At 31.9% G+C, this 16,028-nt stretch overlaps 1 protein-coding gene and 1 long non-coding RNA gene across 2 annotated transcripts; one reads left to right on the top strand and one right to left on the bottom strand.

Annotated features, from left to right (window-relative positions):
• Positions 1-22: 22 nt before the first annotated feature.
• Positions 23-1,482, top strand: LOC112128399. Its single transcript, XR_002910984.1, has 2 exons — positions 23-97; positions 242-1,482. It is a non-coding gene; the product is annotated as an uncharacterized LOC112128399 (long non-coding RNA).
• A 1,070-nt stretch (positions 1,483-2,552) lies between these two features.
• On the bottom strand, positions 2,553-10,990 carry LOC106670518 (FGFR1 oncogene partner 2 homolog). Its single transcript, XM_014400953.2, has 5 exons — positions 10,761-10,990; positions 8,675-8,809; positions 5,974-6,213; positions 5,663-5,788; positions 2,553-3,820 (listed from the first exon to the last, which is right to left on the bottom strand). Exons 1-5 carry the CDS (start codon positions 10,770-10,772, stop codon positions 3,722-3,724), a joined length of 612 nt encoding a protein of 203 aa, XP_014256439.1. The 5' UTR covers positions 10,773-10,990; the 3' UTR covers positions 2,553-3,721.
• Between the last annotated feature and the right edge of the window lie 5,038 nt (positions 10,991-16,028).

Raw genomic sequence — 16,028 nt, 5'->3', positions numbered from 1 at the left:
CTGAGTACTGAGTAGTAGGGATGGGTAGTACTCACTACTCCATGCTTATGAACTATCGAGTATCGATAACCATCCGATGTTTTAGCGCGAACCATAGGTGAAAATTATTCATAAAAAATTAATAAATCAATACATATCCTTGTTTACTAACTGTTAAATATAGTTAATCTGGACGTTTCAATGTAAACTGGCACAGTTTAATGATTAGTGATATTTTTTAATTGTTTTTATGTTACAACAGTGCTACAGCGAGTGGTTGACTGCCAGTCCATTGTCAGTATTGGCCCTCGGACTGTTTTTGATGGTCAGAAACAAGTCACAAATCTGACTTGAAAACCCACTAGCACAGGACATCCTCATACAAATCCAAAAATTGAAACATCAAACATTCCTTGTATGGGTGCCCGGCCACTGTGATAGTGAAAGCTCAAGTTGACATTCAAGCAAAAGGAGCAACAGCACAAGTAATTCCAGTGACTGGGTACCCACGTGGAGATTTAGAATCACATAAAATATGAGTTGATTGGGAACAAACAAGACACAACATCATAGAGAATAAACTACTAAACATCAAAGATTCTTTCAGGTGTTGGACTTCATCCTTCCTACAAAGCTGATGTGGAGAAGTAACTCTGGCCAGGCTATGGATCGGACACACCAGATACACACATAGCCACCTCATGGACAGAGAAACACCTCCACAATGCAACATATGCCAGTGGCTTGGACTGTAGAACATATATTAACTGAATGTCAACTTTTAAAAACTCAAGAACAATTCTTATATTAGGTGGCATTTCTACACGCTCTATATATGGAGCCATGGAATGGCACCTAACACTAATCAATCTATATTTATATTTCTATGGCATAATGTTCTAAACTTTTGTAAAATCATGACATTAATATCCCCTGTATAACGGCATTTCAAGCCAAATTTAAATTCAAATTAACACGTAACAATCATGGTGTTTGGGATAGAAAATGTATATTAAAACACTTAAAGTAGAAAATACGAATATTTATTTTTTGTAACAAAATCTACATATAACTTAACAATATAAACTTTTTTTTATGATTCCTTATCCTTTTGTTCTTGTTAACATCTTCTTATGATGAATGGACAAAATTTTACACTAAAATAAACGTTCGTGCAATTAAAGAAAAATTCATTTTACTACTGAACTGACCCAGCAGTAAAAACTGAGATTCCATCGAGGTATAATCATTTTAATTTAAAAGATGAAGTAACAATTTGGTTTGTATATTATAAATAACATATTTCATGTGATACATATGTTGTGTCATTCTTAACAAATAATACAATTTATTATTATTGTTATTATTATGACATTACAATATATTAGGTGTAAATTAAATCATAACCAATAGTTTTACTTTGTATAATAATGCCTAATGAGATGTTCTATCTGTTATTACTATTTCTCAAACCGTTTATGAAGAAATCGTCGTATTCTACATCACAACATACTTTCACAATACTGTACAATACAGATATGTAACATTTTAAATACTGTATGAACCTACAATTTTTATTAGATGAACTATTTGTATGGGTTATTGTAGATATTTTAATTATAACCTGAATATAAATTTTTCAATTATAACCAATTTACTATCTATGCATATGAAAGTCAGAAGCATCCACCTATATAAACTATTTTTTTAAGTATACTTTTTTCTCAATATTTGTTAGTAATTAAAGAATAAGATTTTTTTTAAACTGCAAGAAATTAAACCAAATTTTTTTAAAATAAAATTTAAAATACATTAAATTATTGCGAATTTCAAATTTTTCCTGGGAACAAGCAAATTACTTTGTTTATTTTGAATCTGTAACGCACATCTTAATCTTTCAGTGTATCACATCAGCCTCAAACATAATACCAATCTGACCACTGATACAAATTGTTAACCCCTAAAAAATTTCAACATCCTTTCAATAATTTGAAATAATAATAACAATAATAATGCATGTTACAATTGTGATTTGTTAAAATTGGTATATTTTAGTAATTTGCATGGTTAATCATGTTTAAATTTGTTTCTAAACAAAATGTCCTACTAAAACATTTACATAAATTATAATTTTTCTTCTACTAAACTAAGAATACTTCATCCAGTTTTAATAAATTAGTTATTAAACGATTTTATCTCCTGGTGGCCAATACATTTTTTCACACTGTGAAATGTTAATAAAAAATTCATGAACATACTTATTTGTTTTGTGGTCACGCACTTATAATGCTTAAATTACTTAAATTAATTACACTAACCAAAATGACACATTTTGAGATATAAAACTCAAAATATATTTTTCAAAACCTTTTTTTATAATTCTGGAAACTGTGCTAGACTGCAAACCACAAGACAATGTAGCGTATGTAAACATGTTAGTTCCATACTATACATGCTAAAAATTTGTATGGATTATTAATTATTTTCCTATCACCAACTAAAATTAAAATTAACTTACGATTACATATTTTAAACTAATTATTATACACACAATATATATAATTAATGAGCTTAAATTCATTGTAAAAAAATAAATTAATTTTTAAAAAATGGAAAATACCCATGGCTTACTGTTTTGTCAAAAAATGAACAGTTTATATTCATGGGTCTTCAAAAATATTATTGTTTAGTCATTAAATCAGTGCCTGGATTAATTTAGAAAAGCTGGAAATACATCCATCCAAATATTTTTATTAACTTTCAGTTAATAATCTACTAGTACGAGAATGAACAATCTACAACACTTTAACAACAATAAATAACTTTATAAAATAAAAAAAAGTATAAAAAAATCAAAAGTAAGAAAGACACTGGTTTAGTTATAGCTTAAATATGAAAGCAACTGTAATATAATTTGTTTCATTATATTACTTTTCTAGTTTGGTTGAAAAAGCATTCATTTTTGTTTTTCCCTTTTTAGATTTAAACTGTAACTTTAGAAACAACCATATTTAATAAGAAGATATTAAAATGAGAAATAAATTATAAACTTATCGCAAACAAATAAAACATCACTTTCTGAATTGGGGACTTTTATAAAACAAAAAATGTTGAAAGAACAACCTATCCTTAGCTATTCCAGTATGACTGAAAACAATAAATTTAAACAAATAAATGATAAACTTATCGTAAACAAATAAAACATCACTTTTTGAATTGGTGGCTTTTATAAAACAAAAAATGATGAAAGAACAACCTATCCTTGTCTATTCCAGTATGACTGAAAACAATAAATTTAAACAAATAAAGAAATCTTTGTAATGGAGAGAGATTGTGAGATAGTCGAAGAAGAAGTAATTCGCCCTTTGGAAACTGAAAAAGAAAAACAGCTAACTAGAAAAGCTGACACAAGTCAGATCTGACCTGCCTAAAGTTGATGAAAAACTTTAACAAAAATTGTGCACATTGATTTTCTTCATAATGTTAAAAAGTTAAAACTTAAATGGCAACAAAAAAAGGGCTTATTCTCAACACCTCGAAAGTTGAAATCCACGATCTTTTACGGCTGTATAACTATTGAATCAACATTCTCAAGGCTAGTGAAGGACAACTATCATGAAAAATTGAAAGCTCGTATTCCATCTCTCATAATTAAGGATTCTCAAGACATGGTTGAAAAATTACAAACGAGCAGTTATCCACAAGAACTTGAAGTCAGTTAAGAGAGGGTGTACGAAAACAATCATTGGAAAGAAGTCTTAGCATCACAAACATTAGTTTTTTCTTGTTCAGCATGTAGAGACCTGTTGCTATTTGCTATGTTCAGTAAATGTCTAAGGTTCTGTAACATAGATAAATTTCAAATATATTAAAATAATATAAACAATAGCTTAAAATACACAAAATGGTAAAAATAAAAAAAGTTTCACAGAGAAATGAAATTTTTAGAATACATTAAATATGAATCACAAAATTTATTTATCCGTTGTGATTTGCACAATATGCCCCTCTTTTATATTTAATCTTTAGTTTTTATTGCTGAAACAGGCTAATAAAATGTTATTCACCTGTCAGTCTTTAACATTAGTTAATGTTTTCTTTCACCTTCATCAATTAACCTGTTCAAAAATGGATTTTTAAAACCAGTGCATTGCAAAACTTTTGCCCTTCTGGAATGACACCCATAACAAAAGTGTCAATGATTAAAATACTTTGTATTAATCTTCATAACTGGAATATTTACGATTGAAAAAATATTTTAAAAAAAATCAAAATACTGAGATATTTCTAGGCTTTTGCAATGTAATGTTTTTTCCCAAAAATTTATAACTTAATAAATGAAATTTTATTATTAATCATCCTAGTGAAGAGCTACATTCTACAATTTTGGCATAAAGGTAAGAAAATTCAATGTATTTTGTAAAATAATTTAAAAATTTACAGTAAGAGAGATGTATTATCAAATATTCTTTTAAAAGCAAAGTAATTCCTGTCATACAAAAAGGTTTAACGTTTGTACATCCGTAGGGTGTCGCTGAAAAGGGATCAATCCACTTCACAAAATATTTTTTTATACTATTCTAATTATAATTCCATGGATTACCCCAGGATTTGAATCCAGAACGACTAGTGTTTAGCCTGATTTCAAGTCATAACAAAACTAGGCATTTGAAACATGTTTTAGATTTAAACATTGCTATCACAACAATGCGAGTTATTACAATTAATTAAGGTTTTTAGTTGAGATGAAAAAAAGTTAATGGCACGAGAGGGATTCGAACCCACGACTTTCGGTTTGATACGCCGCTGCTCTACCACCTGAGCTACCGTGACCTCGATCCAACAATTAGTGAATTTAAAGAATTAATATGAAATACACTTCACTAAAGCTCTCCGTCGCCATTTCAATTGTCGTCGAGAATCCAAACGATTACACGACATTTGAAAAATGGCAAAAGGAGGGAAAACTCATAAGGTGGGGTTGAGATGGGGAGTTGATGTCCGAGTGGATTGAGGTCACGATAGCTCAGGTGGTAGAGCAGCGGCGTATCAAGCCGAAGGTCGTGGGTTCAAATCCCTCTCATGCCATTAACTTTTTTTCATCTCAGCTAAAAACCTTAATTAATTGTAATGATTTAATTGGTCAAGTGGACCACAAAATTAGTGAATTTAAATGCGAGTTATTTTGTTGCTTAACACATTGACTGGAAAAGACGTAACATATGCGTCATGTCAACTGTCTCTACATAGCTGTGTTTGAAATTTGTAGAGCTGCAAAATTGTCACTTGCTATTGTTGTTTTAATTTTTTTTAAACTGCAAGTTATTTTTTATTTATTCTATGGTGTAACGTAATTTTCTTTTCTTTGTACATGTTTGGTTATTTTCATCGATTATTTACATATTTTGAGTGATTACATACAATACAGGAAAAATTATTGTAGAAAGTTAAAACGACTTTTATTCAACTACACAGCCAAATTGAACAAACGGGGGTGAGTTACCTACTTCATTTACCTGTACTTGTGTCCTACACACTGTTGCTTCATATAATTTTTATCACTTAGATAAAGTGTAATAAAAAATTAAAAAATCATTTACATTATTTTTAAACACCAGTCAGCTATTTTATGCGATAAATTAGGCTGCAATCAATGTGTTAAAAATAAATTTAAAAAGTATACCTCATTTTCAGTAACGAGCTTTTTAAGTTGTCGCTCATTTTTAATAAACTCTTCCTCGTCAACATCTATAGCTCTTCCCATTACAGCAGCCATTTCATCGATCTTTAACGCTTGATCAAGGAAGGTCTGAAAATTTTTTTTTAAATATTAGCATTTAGCACCAACATATAACATTATTTATAAACATGTAGGAATTTGTGAAGCAAACCATCATCTTAGAAATAATCCATTTAACTATGTTATGTTATACAGTAAGAAATAAGTACTACATTAGATAACAGAAAAAAAAATACAATTTCATTTGTGCTTACATCTGTATACATTCTAGAGAAATCTATTTTGGAAGAGTTAACTAGTTTTGATATTTGTTTCCGATATTTTGACATGATAAGTTCGAGAGCATTTTGCTGCTCTTCCAATGCATCGCGCAGTTCTTTATTTTCTTGTTGTAAATCACGCAAATGTCTATTTTCATGCTCAATTCCTGCTATTAGCACAGAGTGTGGACGGTGCCTAGCGGTATCATTGAGCTCAGCGGTATCTTCAGCATACTGAAACAACATTTTACCATGGTTAGCAAAAATTGTACACTAATTAACAACTAACAGAAAATATATTACATAACAAAATTCAAACATATTTGGTGCATTTCACTAAAAAAAAAAAAAGTTATTATAAGAGTACTAGGGTGTCGCATTTTAACCTGTCTTAAGTTATATTCTTCAAATCCCCTAAAATTATTCTCACCCTCCTTGAACTTCTCTTAACTCACAATTGAACTCTGGCTAATGTGAAAACACAACTACAATACAATAATTTTCTAGAGCAAAAATTACAAATTCAATTTTTAATTAAATATTCCAATAATTAATTAAGGACAATGATTTCTACTTACTAACGCGAAAAATAAGTAATATTAATTTATTAACCCATTGAATACAGAGCCTCTTCAGCCAAATTTGGTTCTAGTACTAGAGAGTTATCATTATTATAATAATATATTTAAATCTTTCTTTGGTAATTATTAACTTTCAAATTATTTATATTTGCTGTCGATTGAACTTATATTTAACACATACACAAGTGAGAATCCTTTTTAAATAGATAGTTCCTACTCACAGTAACTGAGAGTAAGTGATGATTGCGACATTAAATATATAGGACAAAGCGATAGATAAATAAAACCGAGAGTTAAAGAACACTTGCCTAAATCGAACAAATTTTCAGAATTTAAGACCATCTAAAAGAAGTAGAACATAATTTCGATTCAAATTTAAATACAACAGTATTACATAGTTTCAACAAAGGGAGAGAACTAGATTGGTTGGAAAATTTTGAAATTAAAACTTACTGTGAGTAGGAACTATCTTTTTAAAAAGGATTGAACCCCCCACTCACTCCACCATTCATCATTTCTACACAAGTGAGATATTTACAATAATTAACAAATTTAAAATGTCCATGTGACAATTTATTATGTCAAAATGTAAGAAAGCGAAATAACAAAGTTTATTAACTTATTATTATTTTATATTTATGATTTAACAAAGCGACCATCATATGGTAACTAGAAAAGTTGTGCAGTTTTTAAATTCTTATTGTTTTGATACCATTAACCAACTTTTCAATTATAAGAGGTTTAGGTGTTTATATGAGGTAATATCAAGAAAATAATGCATCAATTGATTAAGAAAATTTTTTGAACAGTTCTCTATAAATTATGGTTTTTTTTCTCATGACTTCAAAACCCAAAATTCGCGCATGCTTATTGTATGAGTTTTAGAGCAGCCGAAGCAGCTAGTAAATTTGTACTGCATTCGATGATGAAACAATAAGTGCGTGCAATGCCCAAAAGTGGATCAGAAAATACTTCTTCTGGAATAAGGCGACTGAAGATGAACCGCGGCCTGGTACACCTTCTGGCTTGAACGATGACGAATTGAGGTAAGGTATCGAACTTGATTTGATTCAAACACGTCAGGAGCTTGCCAAAGTACTCAACGCAAACAATGAAACCATTCGTTCTAGCTTAGATTGACCCGGGAAGACTTGGGCAAATGGAGGCCTCATAAATTGACCAATGGTAACGGGCTTCAGACTCAAAACATTTACCTTTCATTGTTTTGTTGGCGCAAAGTGAAGGATTGGCATATGGTATGAAAATGGATCCTGTATAGTAACACCATGGCCGTTGGCTATCATCAAATGCCCCTGTCCCATTGAAACAAAAACCGAATATTCACCAACAAACGGTGATGTTTAGACCAAACCATCACCTAGAAATCGACTCAAGCCAACTGCAATGAGTCTCTCACTCAGAAACAACCTGCTCTTGTGAACAGGAAAGGTGTAATTTTTCACCAAGACAATGCGAGACTTCGTATACCCAGGCAACAAAAAAATATAATAATAAAGCACGGTTACTCTCCGTACCTGGCCCCATCTGACTTTCTCCTTCAAGCAATGGCATTCAAGCATAAGAATATATGCACAATCAGGAGTGCGATAATCGCCAACAGCTGGAAAGTGAGCTGTATTTGTTTTTTAAATCCAAGGACTCAAACTTTTATAAGAAGAGCATAACATGGCTAGTAACATAGGAGAAAGTGCTGAAGGAGATTATTTCCCTGAATACAATATTTCTAAAATGATTTTACTTGTGGCAGTTATCAAAACCATTAAACCTGCACAAACTGTTCTGGTTGTACAGTCACACTTCGTAAAGGTATTTCGTGTGGGAAGTGGAAAACAAAGATGCCTTCGTTCACTATTTTCTATTGTTCTGTTCTTTTGATGGTTCATTTATATGCAAAAATATGCAGAACCATGGAGGCATGATTCTCTAGTTATAGACAACTATCCGAGATATTTTATGTTATTTTTTTTTTTTTTTTTTTCAGTTTGAAATGAGTTTGTTAAAGAAGTAGTGATTGTAGTTCATGAAATGTCATTTTATGACTGATTTTGCCCTACTCAATAATCACAACTAAATAAAATATTTAAAAAACCGACCTGTTTCATTATATCAATTTTCCTGTGTACTGTATGCCCTTGTAAAATGAGCTTATCGGCTGTATCATTTCTTTCTTTCAATTTGAGAGCAAGATTTTTTGCATCACTTACAACTTGCTGGACTGTCAAAGACATCTGAAAACACAAAGAATATTTTTAAAATTGATAAAAAGGTATGCATTATTTTTCAAAATGTGTTTACAAGCAAATTAAATATTAAATTTCAATTTTGTTGTCTTCAATATAATGGCTAAATGTTTTTACAATCAGTAAAAAAAAGTCTCTGAACAATTACAGATTTGTTCAAAATATGAGCGCCAAATTTCTTCCAAACTTCTGATTGGTATGCAGATGGAAGAAAATGTTTAAAAGTCTGAAATTCAAGGTGTTTCCTATTATCCCCCATGGATAACGAGATCTACTGATAGATTCTTTTTGATTGACGTTGATAGTTCCAAGACATTGTATTGTTAATCAATTTATCCCATTATTATTTTAATTTAAAAGGTTTGCTTCTAAACTGATGGACAAATTTAATACACCACTCAATTTATTTAGTTTAAAATTAAACTCATATCTTTCTACATTAGTTACAGTAAATTAGGAGCTAACATAGTAAAAAAAAAGTAAATAATACTCTGTTTACTTTTTACTAATTAATCCCATTTGCACAAAAATTAGCGTTATGCCCTTTGAGTAAGTATGACAGTATCAGAGTCATAACGTTATCAGAGGAAGGATAAAGCCAGTGCATAGTTGCCAGGAGACCGAGTTTTGATCACTCTACAATAGGAAGAATTCTTCGGCGCTTCAGAGAAACAGGGCTTCACACTAGAAGGGCAGGTCAGGCTCTACGAAACCGTATCATTATGGGAAACGAGATTGTAAGAGGGGTCGATGAAAATAACCTCAGGGCCCGACATCTAGACATCTTCTTACCACAACTCAGAAAATGGCCAGGCTACAATTCGCACAGACACAATTGGACGTTGGAAGATTGGAGACGGGTTCTCTTTACAGATGAGGTGAGAGTTGGCCTCAAATCTTCAGAAGGGCGTAATTTCATGTGGAAACGCTCAGGAGAAAGGTACACCTCATGCTGTATGGTTCCTCATGTGGCGATACACGTTGGGTCAACGATGTTCTGGGGTGGCATTTCCTTGGACGCCCACACTGAATTGGCTTTTGTGCGAGGAAGATCTCTAACTTCATAGAGTATCCACTCGATGCTACCAAATATATTATTCACAAGACATAATCGAAGAACTTGTAGTGCCATTTGCACCCCCTCCATATCGGTGATTCTTGCTAATGCAGAATAATGCAAAGCCCCATAGAGCACGTAATGTGCAAAACTATCTGAAAGAGGTTGGAAACGAGTGCTCAAAGTCCAGATTTGAACACAAACGAACACATTTGGCACCAATTTAAACAACGTGTCTGACGGTGAATCTCATGTCCTAACACCCTAGAAGAGTTGGAAACGGCTGTTCTTGATGTACCTCAGTATTTTAAATATTTTCCAAACAATGCAAAGGTGTTTAAATTCATACTAGAGGTTTAAATACTGGGTAGTATATACTAATATACTAATTAAAGGGGACAAAAAAGTTTTTCTTTTTTTTTTAGAATTAATAACAAACATTTTTGTTTTTGTTTTGTACAACCAAACCTGTTTTTGGTATGCATAATATAAATAAACCTAAATGCATTAAAATTTAACGGTGGTGCGTTAATTTTGTCCATTAGGTATTTCACTGAAGATGTCCGGGAATTTTTTTTACAGAGTCTACATTCAAACAAATCTAAATATTGGTTGATAATTTTTAACCCTGTTTTCCTGGATAAAGGGCACAGCATTTGCATGTGAGTTGACAACGAAAATTTATACAAAAATTTAATAAAAATGCAAAAATTCGTTTTGTATTTTGACTAATAGAAGAATGTTTGAATGGAAGTTTTCACGATAGCAAAATTATTTTTCTAGGTTTAACACACGGCCGACAGCGACAGAATGTTTACACTCTTTAAATAAAAAACACTATTCGGCTCTAAATAAGAAAATATATTTAAAAAAACCACTTACGTCGAGATGCATTGTGCCAAAAGCCCTAGAAATAAATAGGGCACTCGTGCGAGACCATCATAACGCCTATTTGAAGAAAGTTGATATGATAAAACGCAGTGCAATTCATGGGAAAATTGTTTTAAATTTCAACAAAACAAATAAAAATATAAATAAATAAAATACAAAAAAAACATAAAATAAAACGTTCACAATTTATATTACAGATTTCAACAGCTGTTTTTCGAAAAGTTAGGTTACTCACGGAAGGTAAATTTCACTTTATGTCGTCCACAACTTTTGGATGGTAACGATTAAACTTACGTCATAAGACGTCATATTGGAGAAATGACATCATTCAAAGGGGAAAAGTACAAGTAGATGAAAAAGTAAATTGCACAATTATAAAAGATTAAACAAAAAATAATAACTAAAAACCTATTTATAGACTACGAAAATAAACATAAACAATAAATTATAAAGAATACTACGAAATCAGAACAAATCTTATCTTCTGCTAAGCAGTAATAGAATTATAACTTCTCTTTTTTTCAAAATATATATATATTTGTTATTCTATTTATGTATAAAATAAGGGCTGAAGTTGCTTACAATGCAAACAAAAAGCTTTTTATATAACTGAATGAACTAATAAATAGTTAGAACTAAAGGCTTTATTGATCAACCTTTGATAATGGAATTCCACCACAAAAGTTCAACAAACTTTGAAAAAATCGTTAAAACTTCCAATTATATTGTTATAATTATCATATTCCAGTAAAAAAAGACAAGTTATAATCTAAACGTTTCGCACAGCTAGTTGATATGATCTAATGTTTTGTAAAGAATTTATATATATATATTTGTGAAATCTTCTGAATAAGATTATTAACTATTTTCTGGAATTGGTTGATACAAGAAAGAAGAAAGCATGAGCAATGTGAGGAATGAAGAAAATCTTACAGAAAGTATGATTAAGGAGTGGAAGTTAGAAATTTAAGTGAGAAAGTTATAAAGGATAATTGATTACTAATGTATATAAGTTTAAATCTGCACATATGCACGTACATACACACATGTACAGAGTTGAGCCTATCCGCTTCTCACAGTCCACTGGCACTTAGAGCTTTTGTGATTTATAATAAATTACCAGCAGGAAACAATAATCACCTACCATGGTAGTTGGCAGTCCAGGGTCAGACCTCGGTCTTATCCATCCAGTCTCCAAGGTTGGGCTCCAGATGCTGTCAAGAAATCTTAAAAAATCAAAAAGGGGAATAACTCCGAATCTACTGAAATTCGGACCATACTTAATTATGACTTTTTGGTTCCATTTTGAATGTAGAATCTACTGGCAAAGTTTGTAACACAAGTCGCAGAACACCCTGTATATGGTCTTGCAGATCTTCCTCTGGCCAGTCTGTCTGCTTTTCGGTTACCCGAAATCCTTGTGTCCTGACACCCAAGATATCATCAGGTTATTGTGTTTCCCCAGGTTTTGGAGATTTTGGATGCATTCATTGACTAATTTTGATGTGATTTTTTTACATGCTAATTTTAATAGGTGCTTGGCTATCTTACGATTTTTTTTGTCAGTGTAACATCTAAGATTTTCTAGGGCACAAGCATTGATGGCATTTATTTCATGTTGAAAGACCGAAGCGTACTTTCCTAATGAGTTTAACTGCTCATATTTTGGTCTTGTACAAAAAACGCGATCTGTTTCCTTTGTTTGTTTTAGGGCCATCTGTATACTATATCATTGTAACTGATGCTCTGCTATGTTCTTCTACTCCTATATAGTCTGTTGAGACTTGTAATGAGTTTTTCTGGGATCATGTAGTCATTTTTAAGAATGGGTGTCAGATTTTATTGACCTCTCGCTAGGTACAGAAAACTATCATTACTATATACAATTAAAAAAATTCTATTTCCTTCAAAAATCGAAATAGTGGACCCACATACTCGCTGCTCGAGCAGGATTCTCATATCGGGTGGCAATCCTACATATTCTCTACATAGAGCTAAGAAATTGCACCCTTCAATAGACGAGGCACATCGAGCAACCTTTCTCTAAATGCCTGACAAGCAAGCGGGCTTCAGCCCAAAAGTATGTGTCCGTGTGACAACCTCGCATGGCCTATCCTTAATCTGGTGAGGATGACCCTTCCCGAGTCAGGTCCTCCAAGGGCCACGTATCGACGTCCCTCTGATGTCAGAGCTTCTCTGCAGATACGGCCCACTGACGCTCTCTGTATAGTTCCAATTTAAGTGTACGTACCGCTGAAGCAAGTACAGATTAAATAATAAATGAACTCAATTAAAATAAATGTATATACTAAATTTTTATATATTTTATTAACGGCAAATTTTCAATTAATGCCTGAACAGGAAATAACACCAGATTACAAAACTAGAATCTTAACTGGATTACGCTATATAATAATTAAAGTAATCGTAATTTTTTTAAGCTAGTCTGTTTGTTTGTTCATACAATTGTTTTATATGTAGTTTATAAATTAAAAAAACAATTTGAGCCATAAACTACACATAGTTTTGACTTTTCAAACCCTGAGGGAGAATCTCTTAGAAGGCATTGGATGTGAATAGTGACCGTTATCCTCCATTTTCTTTTATTTTCATTACCTGTTTGAGTTTTTTAAAATGAAGGAAGCTTGAAAGGTAAGAACTTTTAATTTATCAATAAAATAACTTATTTATTGATACAAAACGAACTGATATTTGTAAAATATACGTATACTGGGTTCTTTTCTCGTTTTATGTATTAACGACCTTTCTTCCATTCTTCTTTCCTCCGTATCATTACTGTTTTCAGGCAATTTAAAGCTGTTTTACTCAATTTACAATACAGACTTTTTTCTTCTTCAGTTTTCACTTGATTTATATTTTTGGTTCTATGAAAACACGGCTTTTAACTGGGACGTTATTGGCTTTATTAGGTTACAAACACTTCTTTTGATTAAGCGATTTATAAAAATGAAGAAGATTGTCTTCCACTAAAGATGTGGATATATGGAAAAGAGCGTACAAATTGCTTTGATTTTTGTATTGATCTCGTGATTTCACAGATATCATTCTATTGATCTTTTTGTATACGGTGGTGGTGCATTTTTCATTCTATAGAAAAAAATGAACTACCTGCTTACTTAAATGGACTCTTGTTTCTAGTACAAAATGGAGTTGGGTCCATAGTTTGAGTGTACAATGATAAAGTAATTACTATTTACAATTTACCTTTTTTTGGTGTGGGAAATTAATATTTTTGTTTTATTTTAATTTTCAATAGATAAGCAACCTTTGGAAGAAAAGTAGCCTCAAGTTTCAGGAAGGGGCTCTAATATGGTACACAGGTGGAAATTAGTTTTTTATTAGGTAATGTGACAGTCTTTTGTCAATGATTCGCATGTCTTTGTCGTATTCTTGATGCGAGTGACCTAGAATAGGAAATATGAAATATATAGTTATCGAATTTGGCCATTAGGTGTACTAAGTAATGTAAAACTCTTAAAACGGTCCAAGTTTTATTCAGCAGTACACAAAAGTGGCAGAAAACATTAATTATTTTTGTTTCATTGTGTAAATGAAATTTAACATAATCATAAAAAATGATCTAACTTCATTAGGTAAGGCTATGAGCTAAGGTTTCAGGGTATTATAAAAAAAGTACATCGGAGTCACAGAATTGGTGGATGGTGAATGAAAACCCTCATTTGAACTCTATTGCCTATTGGGACTTTACCTGTTTTTACTATGGAATGTGTGTAGGATATACCATAGTTTATGCCAGGAGTTCCCAAACTTTTTAGCCAGCAGACGGATCCCTTTTCTCAGAACAAAATCTAGGACAGACCCCTTGTATTCAAGTATTTAAAATTAGCACAATTTTAACACAAATCAAAACAACACAAAAATCAAATTGGAATGGTATAAATAGGTATGTAAAACCCGAGCCAAATTCAAAAGTAATGATCTGAACATTAATGATTTATGAATTAATGAGAAGAGTGAGGTTGTTTTAGTCTGCACAATTTGGATATTGCGTTTAATTTTTGATAGCTGGAGACGGATGTCGAATTCAGCATCTAGACAGTTTCGGTATTTAGTTTTGGTGGCTGTATGGATAGAAAATCCGGTTCACACACATAAGTTATGCAAATGGAAAAAAAAATTTGCTTTTTCAACGAGCTGTTGAATTTTTTTTTCTTTTCAGACGGAGCCAAAAATGGCGGTAAGTATCGGATTCGAAAGTAGATTTTCAAGGTGGAGTCTGAAGTAATGTCTATCAAATATTCGTATTCACTTCAAGATAGTATGGTTGGCTTTGTTGAAATTGAAAACAGTTCGACGACCCATTCATGGTCTTGCAGCATTGTATCTCGTGCTGTTGGGAAGTAGTGCTCAATGGACATCTCCCAAATTCGAAGGAGCTCATATATTCCATCAATCAACGTGCCGTTCGCAAGCTCCAGTTTGTTTTCTTCTGACAAAATCATTTAACGCAGGAAAACCACTCCACCTCTTCCTTCTCAACAGATTCTACCCAAAACTGAATTTTTCTTTTGAACACGAGAACTTTGTCATTAGCATCGAAAGTTGTGATACTCTTCCCATGCAAAGAAAGTCTCAACTCATTCATTTTAACAAAAATATCCGCTAAATACAACCGTATACATTGCCATGTCTCATCATTGCAAACTTTGACCAATTTGACATTGTGGTCCATAAGATAAGACTTCAGAACGTAATTTCTGTAATCGTGAAAGAGACAGCCACCTCACTTCTATGTGGAGAAGCAAGAACGATGAAGTCTTCCTATATTGACTCATAGTATTGGGTAAAGTCATATCTTCAGTGGCTGTTGATATAATTACTAATTTGAACAGACTCGTTCAAAACTTTCTTAAAAGAGGCTGGCATTTGTTTCATAGCTAAAGCATGTCTGAAGAGAACACAATGACTGCTGAAAAAAAATAAACTTTCATTTTTAGTTATTCATAGTTATTATTAGTTATTAATATAGTTCATTGTTATTAATTTTTAATTTTATTTAGTCATAGTTAGTTTATTTTTGAAAATATTATTTTTTCTCAAAGTTCACGTCAAAAAAAGAGGATGCCCTAGTTTTTTTTTTTTTGTTTTTTTTTTTTTGCTTTGTATCTACATTCGGCTGTCTAGATTGGATAGGCTGCTAACGTCAGTCCAACCCCCACTGGAGCCGAGCGGCCACCAGAGCTGACAGGAGGGCACCAAGTTATCCCCTAGTTACCA

Source organism: Cimex lectularius, unplaced genomic scaffold (genome assembly GCF_000648675.2).
Source record: "Cimex lectularius strain Harlan isolate CLEC.00 unplaced genomic scaffold, Clec_2.1 scaffold31, whole genome shotgun sequence".
NCBI classification, from domain to species: Eukaryota; Metazoa; Arthropoda; class Insecta; order Hemiptera; family Cimicidae; genus Cimex; species Cimex lectularius.
This window is presented reverse-complemented; position numbering and strand designations above follow the sequence as displayed.

What these genes read in the sequence shown, in the direction of transcription:
- LOC106670518 (XM_014400953.2), bottom strand. An exon ending in AAATTGATATAATGAAACAG is followed by an intron (nt 6,214 to 8,674) that starts GTCGGTTTTTTA and finishes ATGTTGTTTCAG; the next exon opens with TATGCTGAAGATACCGCTGA. An exon ending in AGCTCGTTACTGAAAATGAG is followed by an intron (nt 3,821 to 5,662) that starts GTATACTTTTTA and finishes TCTATGTTACAG; the next exon opens with AACCTTAGACATTTACTGAA.